The 20124-nt window shown below is 32.6% G+C and overlaps 1 protein-coding gene across 2 annotated transcripts in view; it reads left to right on the top strand.

Annotated features, from left to right (window-relative positions):
- The first annotated feature begins 4744 nt into the window (after positions 1-4744).
- The window catches only part of LOC127713020 (probable RNA-binding protein 19), a 46539-nt gene continuing 31159 nt past the window's right edge, over positions 4745-20124 (top strand). The window contains exons 1-5 of one of the 2 annotated variants that reach the window (XM_052219619.1): positions 4745-4856; positions 8778-8960; positions 10158-10283; positions 10771-10830; positions 19484-19640. In XM_052219619.1, coding sequence (XP_052075579.1) covers positions 4821-4856; positions 8778-8960; positions 10158-10283; positions 10771-10830; positions 19484-19640 — 562 coding nt within the window. In that variant the 5' untranslated portion in view covers positions 4745-4820. Of the gene's footprint in view, positions 4857-8777; positions 8961-10157; positions 10284-10770; positions 10831-19483; positions 19647-20124 lie in introns of both variants that reach the window. The other variant, XM_052219618.1, reaches the window with a different exon arrangement.

Here is a 20124-nt window from a genome sequence, read left to right as displayed (position 1 = left end):
CTGTAAACCAATGACATACAAACAAGTCGGGAAAACTAAATTTAGAATATTTGTCAGTATTGAATAAAAGTTTAGATTTAACATATTTTACAAAGAAAACAAAACCTCAACATTTTGAATTATTATCAGAAGTCTATTGAGTAATAATGAACTTGTGGTGTTATCGAAACGTGCGTGGCACTCTACACTTTCGCTGACAATTCAGTCGGAAGAATGAAAAGATTAGTCCTTAGGTCAGCGTACCAAATATTTACATGTTTAGTTCTAGCAAGTCACAACAGGATGAAATCATTCTGTCCGACTCAACATAGTAAAAAAATCAATATGGGATCAAAACTGTATCGTATGCCCTTAACAAGGGTTTCATTCAATTTCATCTTGTAGTTTTCGATCTATAATGCGCTGATGTAATTGATAAAAAAAATGTTTTAAAAGTAAAATTTGAAAACGGAACTAATAACGGGAACCTAAGCTTTTGAAGACAATAGACAATATTTTATTAGCACAAACGCAATTATAACAATTGGTAAAGGCTCAATTTAGTACATTGTATAGAAATACATAAAATACAAAAATACAAAATTACAACAACTAAATAATCAATACTTTCTAAACAGGATATTGATATTTAATACCATTAATGGTTTTGTAAAACATTATTTCTAACTTTCAACAATTCATGAATGTAATTTGAACATATCTTTGATATTTTTACTGACACACTAGCTGTTTAACAATAGTTTTTACTTTATGCTATCTTTATGTATATTTCTACAATTTGGGTAAGATTTAGACAATTTTGTCATAAGGATTTCTCTTTTCTTCTTATATTTAAGGCAATGCCAAATAAAGTGATTTTCATCTTCAATTTTGTTGTGTGTACACACTTTACAAAATCTTTAAGTTCTTAAGTTTAAGGCTATTGATGATAATAAATATATTGCTGCTGTGTTGATGGACCTCTCGAAAGCCTTCGACTGCCTTCCTCATAATTTATTAATTTTAAAACTAAAGGCATATGGATTATCTGAATCAGCTATAAGCTTGATAGACAGCTATTTAAGTAAAAGAAAACAATGTGTAAAAGTTGGTATAGATATAAGTACCTGGAAAGATATATATAAAGGTGTGCCGCAAGGCTCTATATTAGGACCTGTACTTTTTAATATTTTCTTGAATGATATTTTTCATTTTGTATCAAGCAGTTCATTGTATAATTATGCAGATGACAATACTTTGTCATATTCACATTCTGATATAGACACTGTTGTAAATATTTTAGAAAAAGAAAGCTTAGAGCTAATTAATTGGTTTAGTTTAAATCATATGAAGGCCAACCCTGACAAGTTTCAGGCAATAGCCATTGGCAAGAAAACTGAAAATAAAAATATTTCTTTTAATCTAGATGGTAATATCATACACTGTGAAAAAGTAGTGAAATTACTTGGTGTAACAATTGACTATCAGCTTAAGTTTGATGCCCATATTTCTAACATTTGTAAAAAGGCATCAAGACAGTTACATGTACTTAAACGAATTGGTAAACATTTAACAAAATTAGGTAGACTTACTATATATTATTCATTTATCATGCCAAATTTTAATTATTGTCCTGTAATATGGCACTTCTGTGGTGATTGTAATACCAGAAAAATAGAGAAAATACAGGAGCGTGCCCTAAGATTTATATATGAAGACTATTGTAGTACTTATCAACAACTGTTAATTAAATCAAAATTACCAAGTTTAAAATTCAGAAGAATTAGAATGATAGCAATAGAGGTGTATAAAATGATTAATAAACAGTGTCCATTATATCTACATGAATTTATTGAAATTAAAAAATGTAATTACTCTTTTAGAAATAACAACATAGCAGATGTTCCCAGGGTAAGGACAACTACCCATGGGCTACACTCATTCAGTTATGCAGGAGCCAAACTCTGGAACGAACTGCCGAATAAGATGAGGGAAGAAATGCCTTTGGGTCAGTTTAAAAGTTTGGTTGGTAATTGGGAGGGCAGTTCGTGTCAGTGTTCCTCCTGCAGATCTAAGTGAGTTGTAGATCATTTATTTATTTATTTATTTATTTATCTTGTATACTCTGGCTTTTATATTTGATGCATAACTTTTTATTTGTGTTTTAAATGCTTGAATTACTTTTAGTGCTTTATATAATAGCTATTGCATGAATGTTAGTTTATCTGCATTTTATGTTTGCTTTATATGCTTTAATTTTTCTTACAAATTGCTGTGCTTGAAAACATTATTATTTATGCTTTGCATGATGTGCTTACTGTTTTATGTGTTTTATGTATTGTGCTTGTCATATATGTATGTCGGATAAAAGCTCTACAGAGCTTATGTTGTATTGTTATATGTGTAACCGACTTTAAATAAATCTTTTATGCTTTATGCTTATGCTTACCATTCTGTTATATCTCCCTCTTTCTGTTTCAATGGAATGAGCACTTAATCTCATTTTAGCTATTATAACAGAACGATCAAACTTGAAAGTAAGTTGATCAACATATATGATGTACGTTCTCCTACCTTTGAAATATTACGAGAAAAATCTAATTTTTCAGAATAAAAAAAAATGGAGCGTTAGTGATCTTGTAACATGAAACAATATAAGTGACTCAAGGGTTTTCTTTCTAAGTTGTAAATCATGTTTTATGGTATGTTCAGACATTACCAAGAGGTCCAAAAATTTATATAGGACAAAAAATATGTTGATTTTTGTGCTAAGGTGCAGTCTGGTTATTTCTGTTCTCGCATCATTAGAGGTTTTTACAATGTACCTCTAGGATGTCTTCAATAAAGATATGTATTATAGTTTATAAGAATCAGAATCTCGTCTCCTAAACGCATACTCCAGCCCCACACTTCACAACAATATACCATTATAGCTGATATCAGCTTATCAAAACGTTTCTCTAAGAGTTTACTCGGTGAGGGATTTTAAGTACAACTAGGTTTTTAATCTTGAAATAAATGTCTCCATCATTTTCCATCAATTTGAAATCGCCACATTAAAATTGCTATTGCACTTTAGCATTATACCCAGGTAACAGTGTCGATTAGCAGTTTCTATGATATAAACCGGTATCCATCATAACGAAAATACTTTTAAAATGATTTTCCGTTTGAATTGAAAACCATGGCAGTACCTTTTATTTTACCAAATTAACTTCTAATTTCACGAGGTTATCACCAGCCCAGTAGCCAGAACTTCGGTGTTGGAATGAAAGTATAGATATTGTTTTAATGAAATTTACCATAATACAATTTTGAAAAATCATTTTAAATTAAGGAATATAATAAATTCTCACAAATACTCATATATACTGAAAGTGTTGCAAACATGCTTAACACACATCACTGGTCATCATTACAAGAAAGAATACTTAAAACCAAATAAAGCATATTTCATAGAATCACCATCTTGGCAACAAAATTTCCATATCATATGATGCCATCCTAATTAAAAGCAAAGCAAAAACCAGGTCTAATCACGAACAAACATATAGACCGTGAAATTCGATGCAGCAAAGACAGTTACACATTTCTTTTTTTTTTCCAAACTATAAAAGATTGGAACAAATTACCCGAACCAATAGTCTGCAGCACCACTACTGAGTGCTTCAAGGCGAAACTCACCAGAGAAATTCTCCTTGATACTTATCCATACCTACATGTATAATCAATAATTTGTTTTTATCTTATACAAAAAAAAAAACAAAAATAAAAATTGGAAAATTGTACATATATATTAACACAAATATGAAAATTAGAAAACTATATTTTTTTAATTATTAACAACACTGTGAAACAAGGCATGCGCCAGAGAGTATTCATCAACCAATTGCTGTTTTTCTACATCTTAAGTCCATTAGGACTGTAAGATAAAAGTGTAAGATAATCTGCATTATCCATATACTAAACAGCATCTAGTAATCAGTAACAGTTAATTGTCAGACAATTGTCGTAACTACATTCCCGTCCCCCGGGGCTTTTCCCCGAATGTGACCTACTGAATTAGACTTATAACTTTGTACGTGCTGCATGTGGAACAGGATCTGCTTAGCCTTCCGGAGCACCTGAGATCACCTCCAGTTTTTGGTGGGGTTAGTGTTGCTCAGTCTTTGGTTTTCATGCTATGTTGTGTTTTGTGTACTGTTGTTTGTCTTTTTCTTTTTTAGCCACGGCGTTGTCAGTTTACTTTCGACTTATGAGCTTGAATGTCCCTTTGGTATCCTTCGCATCTCTTCTACTAGAGGTTTCACTTATGAGGGTGTGGATGGGGTCCGCTTCATTTCTGTATTTCAGGCTTTATCATTTCTTTATCTTTAAAAATAATGGCTATTCTGTAATTACTTGATAACTGTATTCTGGACATTGTTCTTTTCTGTAATCAGAATATTTTTACCCAATTCTTTAATTTTTGCAGTTCATATTTTAGCACCCCATAATTCTCTTTTTTTATTTAGCCCCCCCCCCCCTCCCCCCCCTTTTTTCAGGGGCATGTTTTTGCCCATTTTTCTCTTTTCTTTAATGATTTTTGCCCATTATTCCCTATTCTGTAAACCCCATCCACACCCTCACTTTTCACAACCGTATCGGCATAAATTTCATCCACAACATAAAAATGAATGATGGCGAAAGAATCTACTCTCAGGGGCGGTGGAATTTAGGCCGAATTTATATTCTTCTCTAAGGGAGGTAAATTTTGCATTTCCGGTAGATTTTCACGTGTTTACAGGTTGTAAAAAGAAAATTTCATCTGAAAAGGGAGAACAGGTCCCCAAAAGAGTTAAATGTCTCGTTTGATTGTAAAAAATCTTCCTAACGGGGTAAGAAAAATAGTGGGATTCGTATCTAAATGCGAGCTAGCCCAAAATTCACGAATAAAACATACATTGTTATTTTTTAGCTCTCTCTGACTGTGGATATAGTCTTATGGATATCTCGTTCTTTTATAAACATTTATTCATCAACTGTTATCGGTTGTTATGAGCAATTGCTGCCTGATTTCTTTTGACTCAAATTATTATACATGAGGGGCTGGATTGTTTGAAGGGGTCATCATTTCTGCTTTCTATAATTTTTAGGCCATATTTCTATATACATGTATTCAATTATAAATCAATTTTGAATCCTTTTTAAGAATGAGCTGAGCTGGTTGACTTGATGATCAATCTGCTTAAATGGCATCACATGGTGAAAAATATGCTGGACCTTGTGAAACTGTCCATCCTGTTGTCTCTTCACATTTGAGCCGGTCCTATTTTTCAACTTTTTCATACAGTCAAAACCTAAAAGGGTCATTGTGGTTCGTTCCATCAACGTTGGTAGTTTGTCAGTTCATTGGACACTGGTTTCCTGTTTTACCTTAAGTTATTGCAGTCTGTGCCAAACTCTTTTGGTTTCTGTCTGACTTTTGGTTAGACGGTGTTGTAAGTTTTGTCTGACCGAACAGATTTTGGTCTGTCTGAAAAAAAATCAATTCATTAAGCTTATTGTGTTGTTTATGTTGTTAAATGTATTGTGTTGCTTTATGATGATATTCATGGTAGAAATTGCATTTTGTCATGATTGCTTCCTTCGTCAGTCATGTCACGTTTCAAGGGCTTACCGGCATAATGAGACGATTTTAATTTTGAAATTATCAATTTAACCCACCTTATTAGCAGTATACCAACTTCACCTGCATATGGGATATACATTTCCCAACTCATTCTGTATTCAAGAGCTTGCAGCTGCTACTCAGACTTTATAAAACGTCACCAGTGTCTGAGCAAAAAGTTGATAAACGAGGGTTATGTCAAAGAACGTCTTCATTGGAAGATGCCAAGACCTTGTTGATAAATATTTTGTATCAACTTCACAAATAATACATGTCAGATGGTCTTGAAGTATAGATTCTAGGTACTGACGTTGTTTATCATCTTAATTACTACGTTTTATAGGGTTCTTTTATTTGTCTCTGTAAATTATTTACCTTTACTGTTTAGTCCATTTTTGGTAATATCCTTTTGGCGTAGCTCTGTTCATATACATCCATTGTGTTATTGTGCTATGGTCATTTTTTGTATTCTTGTCTTTAATTTTTGCTTATGTGCTTTGTCTATATGCCATATTGTTTTTCTTTGTTGACATATTTGTTTGTTTTTATAGTGATTAAGATTATAACACAATGTTGACTGCTGTACCATTATTTTTGACATTTTTACCTATTTTGTCTGTTTGTTTTGTTCATATATAATATAATGGAATTTTATGCTACTGTCATACAAGTGATAGGTTTAGCTAGCTATAAAACCAGGTTTAATCCACCATTTTCTACATAAGAAAATGTCTGTACCAAGTCAGGAACATGACAGTTGTTTTCTATTCATTTGATGTGTTTGAGCTTTTGATTTTGCCATTTGATAAGGGACTTTCTGTTTTGAATTTTCCTTGGAGTTTGGTATTTTTGTTATTTTACTTTTTTCAGTGGTGGGTTACATGTACCTTTGTTGTAGGCACATGAAAATGAAAACAGCTGCAATAAGTTAAAAGGGCTTTAACATTGATAAGGTAAAGAAAAATCGTGTGTCCATACTACCATAGTGATTTTTGTGAAGATTTCTTCAAAAACCTTTTGGTAACGAATCATTTGTTGTAACAACTATTTAATAGAAAATCATGCCATGTGGCTAAAATTGTGTTCATTTTATTCATTAACAAATTGCAAATGGTGAACATTATATTAATACTTGTACAGGACTCACAATTTTTTCGTATTGAAACAATACTTTCCAAATGTTTTCCACCATAACATCTAATATTAAAATTAGGTTATAATTTCAAAAAAGATGAAGGACCACCAAATTATTGAAAGTCCTTGGTCTGACAGAAAGAAATGAAGTTTAGTGAACTCTGATGTTACCTATTGTAAATTTAACTAGTTTGCATATTTCAATAAATGGACTTATGAAGTTCTTTTATTTGCAGTAAACATTTAGGCAGTGATTCTGCTAGCGCTCGTCATTTTCGTCATTTACCAAACGTTTTCAAAATGACGAAAGTATTCCAAATCAATTTTGTCACTTAAATTATTGTTTCTGACAAGTTTATGGCCCTCAGCTAATTAACATTTACAACAGGTGTTATAAGTTGTGATTACAGATAATCCGCTTATCACCATCGGATGGGTCACTAATCCGTTAATTATTTATCAACCTCAAAATTGATCATCAATATAATTATTTTCCCCAGTAAAATCAGTCAGTCGGCATTTCAATTTCAATATTTATCAAATGAGCACAATTTGCAGTTCGTTTGTCGTAGTTTTGTCATTCGAGTTTTCCCTCGGACAGTTCGCATGTTAATCTCAATATTTCTCAAACGATCACAATTTGCAGTTAGTTTGTCGTAGTTTCGTCAAATGAATGTATTTCGTCATATTTGATATAAAACTTTCGACAATTTCGATTAAAAAGATAGAACTTTAAGAACTTTATTCATAACATTCAGAAATGTTTTCACGAGTCAAACAGGTGCTTCCTTCATGATGAACTGCGCATGCGCGTAAGTATTCTTATGAATTTTAAAGACCCTAAACCGTAAAATACAAAATAATTAAGTATCAAACTAAACAAGAGAGACAAATATAGTTCTTATTTAGCAAATTTAATTTAAAAAATGATAATTTCCTGCCTTTTTTAAACACGGACCAATCCGTCGATGAATCCGGATTCATTCTGAATTTATTATCCACTTGTCACTTCCCGTTTTCATTTCATTTGGAAATCGAAGGTAAATGTGATCTATTCATGATAAATTTACAATTTAAAGTCATTAGAATTGTTCCAATAAGGATTTACAAATCCTTGGTTCCAACTTTATAGAATCAATTCTAAATACTGTAAATTCAGAAATTATTGCGTGCATTTATTATTGCGATTTTGTCATTTTAGACTAAAATGCGATTTTAATTTTTGCGATATTGAGAAAAATCCTGTTTAATTCATATAAAAAATTTCAAAATGCGAGTTTAAATTATTGCGATTATAACCCTGTCGCATTTTTCGCAATAATAAAACATCGCAATAATTTCTGAATTTACAGTATCGCTTTAAAACATTTTTAAGGATAATGAGTATGAATAATACAGTGAAATAGTCCTTACAAGTTCATTTATGCTGTGATTCCTGGTTTAAAAAAAATGGATCCCAACTTTTGCTGATTAGGAATGTACCCTGAAACTAACTGAAGTGAAATTGTGAACTAGATTTCTAGATCTTATATCCTAATCTTTGTATTAAAGTGCCACATCAGTCAAATCGTGCAGTAACTGCCTAGTATGCCTAGTCCTTTAAAGACAAAGTCTGACAAAGATGTATAGATAGTAATATACATCCTAGGTCCCTTGCTGCTACCCAAAAAAAGGTTGATTTTCATCCCGTGCAAAAGTGACTAAAGCCCTCAAAATCCTAGCTTTAACCCTGTTTAGTTACATTTCATTGGTGAAAGATTGTAAAACCTGAATCCTACATGGAATTTTACAAAACTTGTACAAAGCTTCTTCATAATAAGAGATAGAACCTTGAGCCAAATTTAGATTTTTTTTCTTTTTTCATTTTCCACATTAATCTGATAAATAGACTTATTTTGGAGCAGTCAACATTACACTTTAAGACTGGCAGTAGCAGACTAGACATAGATTTCCATCAAACCCTTTATATATTTTCTGAAATTATGACGTTTATTCAATGGTATTATAATTTTAGATAAAAGAAGAGCGGTTGAGGACATTATTTAGTACAAAAGGGGAGATAACTGATTGTACATTGAAGTTCACTAAAGATGGTAGATTCAGAAAATTTGCTTTTATTGGATACAGTAGAGATGAAGAAGCTAAAAATGCCATGAACTCTCTAGACAAAACATTTATTGACACATCTAGAATACAGGTATGTGTACATTTTACATTAATAAAAAGTTGCCATGATTTTCCTTAAAGTGTTGTTGTTACAGGACCTTCTACATTTTATGTTTTTATTGTAATGACCCTGCATACCCGAGGTATCCACTTTATGGAATCTACTGACAGAAGATTTACCAGGCGTTGGTTCACTTGTGTTTAATTAGTTTTTAATGTTCTGTTATTGGTTTTTTTTCTTGAAAAGTTGAGAATAATCCAGACTGGATAGATATGAAATAAATATTAAAATGCAGGGTTCACACTAAGGCGAGTCCATGAGTCCTTAACTCATGAAATCTGTGAGTCTGAAGATTGTAAAATGTTACATTAACTGATCCCAGATTTCATAGTTCTATGTCCTTGCTTTATTTTGTCACTGAGACTTGTATAGTAAATTATATAGCAACAACATTTCTTCATTCACTGTTTGATATGTAATGGCCAAAAATAAAAATTACAAAAACCGTTAGTGAGAACCCTGAAAATGAAAAAAATTGACTACCAAATGGTGACCTGGTAACCATTTTCAGGATAAGCCCATGGCCAAATAGATGTTTAACAGACAAATATTTAGAAGTATGTCTTATATTATAGCATATGGAAAATGGAAATGACATGTATTTATGTACTATCAGCTTTCCTTACATAGATAATTTTATAAAAGATAAATGCATATATATAACATGTATAAGATTGACTTCTATGTTTATGCCACCCATGCTAGGCGTTACTTTCATTGTTCTCGAGTTATATCCCTTTATAAATGGAAAAATTGCTGACTTTGCCACATATTTACAAGCGGGGCATCTGTGTCCATGGACATATTCTTCTTTTATATTTAAATTATTATGCATGTAGTGTGAGATGTAACAGTTACATTATTATAGTTTTGGGGTGTCTATTTTCAGTATTGAATTTGCATTTAACAAAACTATGTTTAAATTTTTCAGTAAAAGTTTGTTATTTTTAACTGTTCTTTTCCAATTGAAAGTTCAGATCACATAATGAATTACATATGTACATGGCAGCTAGTTTTCATATGAACTTTACAATAATGACTTAATGTAATGGACCTATGGACCACTTCTCAAGTAGGAAGAATGCATGAAAATATTGAGAACTAGTGAATACTTACTGCCATGTTTATACACTACAACATAATCTTACTGAAGTTCTGTATTATAAGGTGGAATATGCCAAGGATTTTGGAGATCAGAACAAACCAAGATCATGGAGTAAATATTCTAAAGATAGTTCAGCTTTCCAGACCAGATCAACAGTTGTCAAAACAGAGGAAAAGTCTGACAAAACTGTAAGTGCTATTGTTCTTTTTTTTAGGGAACACGGGGGTTTTCCAGTATTTTTGTCCAATCATATAGAGTTTCACCAACAAATTTGCGGCTGAGGTTAGGGACTCATCATTTTTTACCCAGGAAAGTGGATAATTCTGGAAAAAATAGATATTCATGTAAAAGCTGGGAGTAATTCAGATTCAGATTTTTATTTTCATTTTTGTAGAATCTCAGTGCAGCTTGGGAAATGCTTATACATTCTGTAATTCAGTTAGCTACCTTACTGCTTGCATTGAAATGTAGCAAAGCAGTCGATGCCAAAACTGTCCATATAATTCAACTTTAAATCACAATTTTTAAGAACATATGCTCAATGTCTAACCAATTTTTACTGTACACAAATTTACATGTATACAAAAACCAATTTTGATACTTAATTTAATCAATGAACAGTTCAACCAATTGAAAATTTAATGTGTTAATTTTCATTTTATTGAAAATTTGCAGTCCAAGTCTGAAAAAAAGAAAACAGCCAAAGACAAAGCATTGGAGGACATGATGGGAGAGGTAAGAAGTTTATATTGATTCTACTTCTGAATTCTTTAAGATACATGTGCAACATTTTTTCAGTTCAATGCTGATACATCTCTTTTTCAGTCTTAATCATGTTAATGGACCTCTTTATACACTGTGAGCTTTTTATGATGTTAATTGGAATTATCGCCTATTTTATGATGTTAATGGAAATTATCGCCTTTTTTATGATGTTAATGGAAATTATCGCCTTTTTTATGATGTTAAGGTGCATGTAGATAGGGTTTCTTTTTCTGAGCATCCCTTCTAGCATTGCCTAGGCATGTTGCAAAAAATTCTTTTTTGGTTTGAAAATATTTTACCAAGTATCATTCAATATACAACAGAAACATCTAAAACTTGAAATTTAAAGATTAAACTATAAAAAAATTAAGTCTGGTTGAGTGTATTTAAAATTTTCAGAAAAAATCCTTTTAAAATCAAGTACCAATAATTATACTGAATTTGATAGGAAAATTTGTGTTCTTTTTATTTTTCAAGAAAATAAGGCCCATGACCCCTATTTCTATTTTATATTTCTTAAGTATCTATAAAGAGCAATTCTCTCATTGAATTTTAACCAATTCTATCGTTTAATGTTTAATCAATAAGGAAAAATTAATTTTCCCCTATAACCCATATAAGATAACTGTGTTTTTGTTAATTTTAATGTTTTTGACAAAAAAAAGAAATCTTTTACAGAAGTTTAAGAAAAATCTAAAGTCAAGCATTTAGACACTTCAGCTACCTTAATGGGAATTATTGCCTGTTTATGATTTTAAAATGGGAATTATCACCCTTTTTTATGATGTTAATTGGAATTATCATGTTTTTAACCGGATTTTCGAAGGAAATATCGGTTATTTAAATGGTGATGTACGGCGGGCGGCCGGGCGGATCTACGGGCGGCTGCTAAACAGTGTCAGCACAATAACATGAAAACGCTTTAACAATTTTTTTTCAAATTTAAATATGTTGTTTCCTGGGACTTAATGAAGGTCTAGTTCAATTTTCAAGATATTAGTATATCTCCTTTGTGAGTTATCACCATTTTTAATATCCAGAAGTGGAATTTTTTAATATTTTACTCTTGTTATCTTTTTTATGACTAAGCATAATGTCTTATCTCACAATAAAAATTGGCGTGACAGATTTATTTGAAAATTATCTATTTCCTTAGTGGTAATGATTATAAGCTATATTATTAGACATTTTGAAGTTAATTACATTATTAATTAGATCTGGGTTATATCTTAGCATATAATATCATTGGAGTGACAGATTTATTTGAAAAGTTTCTGTTTCCTGATAAGATCTGTAGGACTGTTTATATAAAGTTTGAAATTTACTAGTAGGACTGTATAAATGAAATTTGAAATTTACTGTTCATTATTAGACATTTTGTAGATAATTAAGTCTCCCTAAACCATATATATTCTTACCCCCACCCCCTTTCAATTTAAGAATGTGCTTTTATCTTTTAAACGGTTGAGATCCCCACCCCTAAACCATATATATTCTTGTATGGACAATAAAGCAAATCAAATGAAATATTTGGGGAGTCTCTGGGTTCACCCCCACCCCCTACTTTTTAAAAACTTGTAAACAGTCAAGATCCCAACCCTGAAACCATATATACTCTTGTATGTGACAATAAAACAAATCAAATGAAATAAAAGGCGAGTCCCCTGGGGTCACCCCCACCCCGTCCTGTTTGAAAACTTGTAAACAGTCGAGATCCCCACCCCTAAACCATATATATATATTCTTGTACGGGACAATAACACAAATCAAATGAAATATAGGGGAAGTCCATGGGGGTCACCCCTCTTCTTTTTATACAATCGTATTTTGGTATGACGTTGGCGTCGTCATCATCCGAAGACACATTGGTTTTCGCACTCTAACTTTAGTTTAAGTGAATGGATCTCTATGAAATTTTACCATAAGGTTCAATACCACAAAAGGAAGGTGTTGATTGATTTTGGGGGTTATGGTACCAACAGTTAAGGAAATAGGGGTCAAAAAGGGGCCAAAAATAAGCATTTTTGTAACTTCCAGACATAACTTGTGTGTTAGTGTATGGATCTCTCTGACATTGTACCACAAGGTTCCATATCACATTGGGAATGCTTGGATTGATTTTGGGGGTAATTGCCTCAAAATTTTAGGAATTAGGGGCTAAAAAAGGGGCAAAAAACAAGCATTTTTCTAGTTTCAGGACAATAACTTATGTGTAAGTGTATGGATCTTTCTGAAATTGTACTACAAGGTTCCATATCACAAAGGGAAAACTGGAATTGAGTTTGGGGGTAATTGCCCAAAACATTTAGGAATAAGGGGCCAAAAAGGGACAAAAAGTAAGCATTTTACTAGTTTCCAGACAATAACTTGTGTTCAAGTGTATGGATCTCTCTGAAATTGTACTGCAAGGTACCATACCACAAAGGGAAGGCTGAGATTGATTTTGGGGGTAATTACCCAAAATTTTTAGGAATAAGGGGCCAAAAAGGGGCAAAAAACAAGCATTTTCTAGTTTCAGGACAATAACTTGTGTGTAGGTGTATGGATCTTTATGAAATTGTACTACAAGGTTTCATATTACAAAGGGAAAGCTGGGTATGAGTTTGGGGGTAATTGCCCGAAACGTTTAGGAATTTGGGGCCATAAAGGGGCCAAAAAACATGCATTTTTCTAGTTTCCAGACAATAACTTGTGTTCAAATGTATGGATCTCTCTGAAATTGTGCTGCAAGATACCATACCACAAACGGAAGGCTGGGATTGAGTTTGGGGGTGATGAATCATAAGGGGTTCAAAAAATTTAGGGGGGGGATTTTTTTTTTCCTTTTTTTCCTATTTTTTTCTTTAAAATTTTCCATTTTAAATTGGTTATTTCTGATTTATATATAAAAGCAAATAATAATGATATGGTTTCAATAGGTAAATTAAAAAAATTTTAAGTTCTTAGACCACATTCATTCTGTGTCAGAAATCTATGCTGTGTCAAATATTTAATCACAATCCAAATTCAGTGCTGTATCAAGCTTGAATGTTGTGTCCATACTTGCCCCAACTATTCAGGGTTCGACCTCTGCGGTTGTATCAAGCTGCGCCCAGCGGAGCATTGTATTGAAAACTTATAAACGGTCAAGATCCCCACCCCAAAACCATATATATTGTTGTATGGGACTATAAAACAAATCTAATGAAATAAAAGGTGAGTCCCCTGGGGTCACCCCACCCCATCCTGTTTAAGAACTTGTAAACCGTCAAGATCCCCACCCCTAAACCATATATATTCTTGAATGGGACAATAAAACAAATCAAATGATATATAGGGGAAGTCCATGGGGGTCACCCCCACCCCCCTCCTTTTTGATAACTTGTAAACAGTCGAGATCCCCACCCCTAAACCATATATATATTCTTGAATGGGACAATAAAACAAATCAAATGAAATTGAGGGGGAGTCCCCTGGGGTCACCCCCACCCCCCTTTTTTTTGAAAACTTGTAAACAGTCAAAATCTCCAACCCGAAACCATATATATTCTTGTATGGGACAATCAAACAAATCAAATGAAATACAAGGTGAGTCCCCTGGGGTCACCCCCACCCCCTCCTGTTTAAGAACTTGTAAACGGTCGAGATCCCCACCCCTAAACCATATATATTCTTGTATGGGACAATAACACAAATCAAATGAAATATAGGGGAAGTCAATGGGGGTCACCCCCACCCCCTTTCTTTTTATACGACCGCAAAAAAATTTTTGTGGTCGTATATTGGTATGACGTTGGCGTCGTCGTCGTCGTCGACTTTAAGTGAATGGATCTCTATGAAATTTTACCACAAGGTTCAATACCACAAAAGGAAGGTTGGGATTGATTTTGGGGGTTATGGTACCAACAGTAAAGGAATTAGGGGCCAAAAAGGGGCCAAAAATAAGCATTTTTGTAACTTCCAGACATAACTTGTGTGTTAGTGTATGGATCTCTCTGACATTGTACCACAAGGTTCCATATCACAAAAGGAATGCTGGGATTGATTTTGGGGGTAATGGCCTCAAAATTTTAGGAATTAGGGGCCAAAAAAGGGGCAAAACACAAGCATTTTTCTAGTTTCATGACAATAACTTGTGTGTAAGTGTATGGATCTTTCTGAAATTGTACTACAAGGTTCCATATCATAAAGGGAAAGCTGGAATTGAGTTTTGGGGTAATAGCCGAAATATTTATGAATTGGGGGCCAAAAAGGGGCCAAAAATAAGCATTTTTCTAGTTTCCAGACAATAACTTGTGTTCAAGTGTATGGATCTCTCTGAAATTGTACTGCAAGGTACCATACCTCAAAGGGAAGGCTGGGATTGATGATGGGGGTAATTGCCTCAATATTTTAGGAATAAGGGGCCAAAAAGGGGCAAAAAAACAAGCATTTTTACAGTTTCAGGACAATAACTTGTGTGTAAGTTTATGGATCTCTCTGAAATTGTACTGCAAGGTACCATACCACAAAGGGAAGGCTGGGATTGATGATGGGGGTAATTGCCTCAATATTTTAGGAATTTGGGGCCAAAAAGGGGCCAAAAAACACATTTTTCTAGTTTCCAGACAATAACTTGTGTTCAAGTGTATGGATCTCTCTGAAATTGTACTGCAAGGTACCATACCACAAAGGGAGGCTGGGATTGAGTTTGGGGGTGATGAATCATAAGGGGGTTCAAAAAATTTGGGGGGGGGGGATTTTTTTTTTCTTCATTTTTTTTCTTTTTTTCATTTTTTAAAATTTTTCTTTTAAAATTTTCCATTTTAAGTTGGTTATTTCTGATTTATATTTAAAAGCAAATAATAATGATATGGTAGGAGATACACACCAAACAGGATGTGTAAATTATTATATAATAAGTATTGTGCAATAGCAAGAAATTTTCAATTGCACAGTATTGCACAATAGCAAGAAATCTTCAATTGCACAGTATTGCGCAATAGCAAGAAATCTTCAATTGCACAGTATTGCGCAAAAGCAAGAAATATCCAATAGCACAATATTGCGCAATAGCAAGAAATTGTCAATTGTACAGTATTGCGCAATAGCAAGAAATATTTAATTGCACAGTATTGTGCAAAAGAAGATACTTTGTATAAATTGCTTATTTCTTGACCAATTTCAATGGGGTTTTATTCTTGAATTCTTGGGGTTCTTTAATATGCTGAATCTAACCGTGTATTTAGTTTTTGGATTTTGGGCCCCGTTTTTAAATTGGTCCACATTGAGGTCCAAAGGGTCCAAAATTAAACTTTGTTTGATTTCATCAAAAATTGAATTATTGGGGTTCTTTGATATGCCGAATCTAACTGTGTATTTAGATTCTTAAATTTTGGTTCCGTTTTCAAATTGGTCTACATTAAGGTCCAAAGGGTCCAAAATTAAACTTAGTTTGATTTTAACAAAAATTGAATTCTTAGGGTTCTTTGATATGCTGAATCTAAACATGTATTTAGATTTTTGATTATGGGCCCAGTTTTCAAGTTGGTCCAAATCGGGGTCCAAAATTAAATTTGTTTGATTTCAACAAAAATTGAATATATGGGGTTCTTTGATATGCTGAATCTAACCATGTATTTAGATTTTTGATTTTTGGGTCCCGTTATCAACTTTGTCCACATTGAGGTCAAAAGGGTCCAAAATTAAACTTTGTTTGATTTCATCAAAAATTGAATTATTGGGGTTCTTTGATATGCCGTATCTAACCGTGTATTTAGATTCTTAATTTTTGGTTCGGTTTTCAAATTGGTCTACATTAAGGTCCAAAGGGTCCAAAATTAAACTTAGTTTGATTTTAACAAAAATTGAATTCTTAGGGTTCTTTGATATGCTGAATCTAAACATGTATTTAGATTTTTGATTATGGGCCCAGTTTTCAAGTTGGTCCAAATCGGGGTCCAAAATTAAACTTTGTTTGATTTCAACAAAAATTGAATATATGGGGTTCTTTGATATGCTGAATCTAACCATGTATTTAGATTTTTGATTTTTGGGCCCCGTTATCAACTTTGTCCACATTGAGGTCAAAAGGGTCCAAAATTAAACTTTGTTTGATTTCATCAAAAATTGATTTCTTGGGGTTCTTTGATATGCTGAATCTAACCATGTATTTAGATTTTGGATATTGGACCATAATAGGTGAATGTCCAATTTAAAATTTTTAAGTTCTTAGACCACATTCATTCTTTGTCAGAAACCTATGCTGTGTCAAATATTTAATCACAATCCAAATGCAAAGCTGTATCAAGCTTGAATGTTGTGTCCATACTTGCCCCAACTGTTCAGGGTTTGACCTCTGCGGTCGTATCAAGCTGCGCCCTGCGGAGCATTTTATTGAAAACTTGTAAACGGTCAAGATCCACACCCTGAAACTATATATATTCTTGTATGGGACAATAAAACAAATCAAATAAAAAATAAAAGGCAAGTCCCCTGGGGTCACCCGCACCCCTTCCTGTTTGAGAACTTGTAAACGGTCGAGATCTCCACCCCTAAACCATATAAATTCCTGTTCGTAATTTCAAGAAGATTTGAATGACATACAGGGTCAATCCATAGGCGTCACTAATGCATATCATAAACCAATTTGTACTGGACATTGCCCAATGTCAAGCGACAATGGGAATGACGAATTATTGGAGCTTTGTTTGGGAGACATCGTAACAGCATTCTGTTACAATTATTTCTTGTTACTGATAAGTTTTATAGATTTTGAAATGACATTGTATTAATGATAAATAAAATTTTGGATGTTTTTCTTCTTTTCTTTGGTAAATTGTCTGTAGAATTTTGTGGCAAGTTTGTTTGTTATTCTGTAAAAACTAATTTTCTGAATGCTATACATATTTTTTTTTTTGATGAAGTAAACTTCTTTAAAAACTAAGCTTATATTGTCTATTAATAAACATATATTTAGATATCTGATTTTGGGCCCAGTTTTCAAGTTGGTCCAAATTGAGGTCCAAAATTAAACTGTGTTTGATTTCAACATAAATTGAATATATATAGGGTTCTTTGAAATGCTTAATCTAAACCTGTATTTCTTTTCATTATTAATAAGATAATACCACATTGAGGTCCAAAGGGTCCTAAATTACACTTTTGATTAATTTCATCAAAAATTGAATTCTTTGGTTCTTTGATATGCTGATTCTAGCAATGTTTGAGTGTTAAATCATATCTAATTTTAGAGAACTTAGTCATCACTGGTTGTTGTTATTATATTATTGATTATAATTTGAAAAATTGCATCATATCTTATTTTAGAGAACTATTTATCCAGTTTGAGTTTTTTCCCTTTGCACATAAAATATTATGGATAAAATTAACCTGTGTTTCATTTCAACATAAATTAAATATATATAGGGTTCTTTCAAATGCTGAATCTAAACCTGTATTTAAATATTAGATTTTTGGGCCCAGTTTTCAAGTTGGTCCAAATCAGGGTCCAAAATTAAACTTTGTTTGATTCAACAAAAAAATGATTTATGGGGTTCTTTGAAATGCTGAATCTAACCATGTATTGAGAGATTTTGGATTGTGGGCTCCTTTATCAAATTGGTCCACATTGAGGTCCAAAGGGTCTTAAATTAAACTTTTGTCTGATTTCATCAAAAATTGAATTCTTGGGGTTCTTTGATATGCTGATTCTAATATGTACTTAGATTTTTGATATTGGACCATAATAGGTATTTAAATGTCCAATTTCAAGTATTTCAGTTCTTAAACCACATTCATTTTGTGTCACAAACCTATGCTGTGTCAAATATTCAATCACAATCCAAATTCAGAGCTGTTTTAAGCTTAAATGTAGTGGCCATACTTGCTCAACTGTTTAGGGTTCGACCTCTGCAGGAAAATCCGGTTTGCTGTCACTCTGACAGCCTCTTGTTTATAATGTAAATTTGTATTATCACCTTTTTAGCCCACCTGGCCTAAAAGGTCATGTAAGCTTTACCATTACTTTGCATCTATCATTGTCGTAAACTTTTTAAAAAATCTACTCCTCTAAAACTACTGGGCCAAATGTTACCAAACTTTGCTTGAATGTCCCTTAGGGTATCTAGTTTTCAGATTGTATCCAGAGATTTTATACATCAACACATCAACAAACATGGCTGAACACACAAATATACCAAATATTACAAACACTCAATACAAAGATGCCAAACACAATATAGAAAAAAATAAGAACCACCCAAATACGTGTAAAACACATTAAGGGAAAGATAGAAATCTTGTAAGAATTCAAAATCAATTAAATAAAAGTATACACTATGCAACACATATATCTCAGTTTTATATAAGCTCGGCAGTTGTGTGCATTACATAAGCAAATTTATTCAATTCAAAACATTGCAACCTAATCGACATTTACAACGACCAGTAACATAAAAAAATCAAAAATCTAAACATGCTAATGATGTGATAGCAGTCTTTAAATCACCATGACAGGAGCCATGAGAAAATTGCTTTCCAAAGGTATCACTTCTAAAATATTTCAATATTTTTTGTTTTTTGTGTACTTTTCTTCACATTCATGATGGTATACTTGCTACACTTCAAACTGTTTTCAATGCATTACAATATACTTCTTTTTCAGTTAAAAGATGATCCAAAATTTGAAGAATTTCTTGATGCTCATATGAAAGGTGGGAAAAAACAAATCTGGAACAATGATGAGATAGTTACCACGACAACAAAAAAGACTGAATCAGACAGCAGTGATGACGAGAAGAATTCTGACAGTGGTGTTGAAGGTACTGGTAAATATCATCTTTGATTGGATAAACAATAATGACAAAACTTTCTACACACTAATATGATTACAATGTTCCTTGATGGTTCCTCCTTAAGGTCTTGTATCAAATGTTATATATATAAGTTTATCTTGTTTCCAAATCCCTATGTTTCTGTTGTATATTTTTCATTTGTGCACTTTAAGGGTGTACTCAGGTCAGGTTTATGATTATTTGTCAGATGTTTGGACTCCTTGGGTTTTTTCCTACGATACAGGGTAAAATATTTTGCCTCATATCACCCACTTTTCTTTTCATAGAAGACTTCAATAACTCATAAAGGTCATTACCAAAATTTAAGCAGATTCTAGATTTTTTTCTTACGATTTGAGACCCAAATAATGCCAATGCTAAATATACGATAAAAGTCCAAGTCAGCCTTTTCCCGCCATTTGAAAAAAATCAAATATCGCAATAAGGAGTTCCGTAACCTATCAATATTTTT

This window comes from Mytilus californianus, unplaced genomic scaffold (assembly GCF_021869535.1).
Source record: "Mytilus californianus isolate M0D057914Y unplaced genomic scaffold, xbMytCali1.0.p SCAF_8, whole genome shotgun sequence".
Lineage (NCBI taxonomy): Eukaryota > Metazoa > Mollusca > Bivalvia > Mytilida > Mytilidae > Mytilus > Mytilus californianus.
This window is presented reverse-complemented; position numbering and strand designations above follow the sequence as displayed.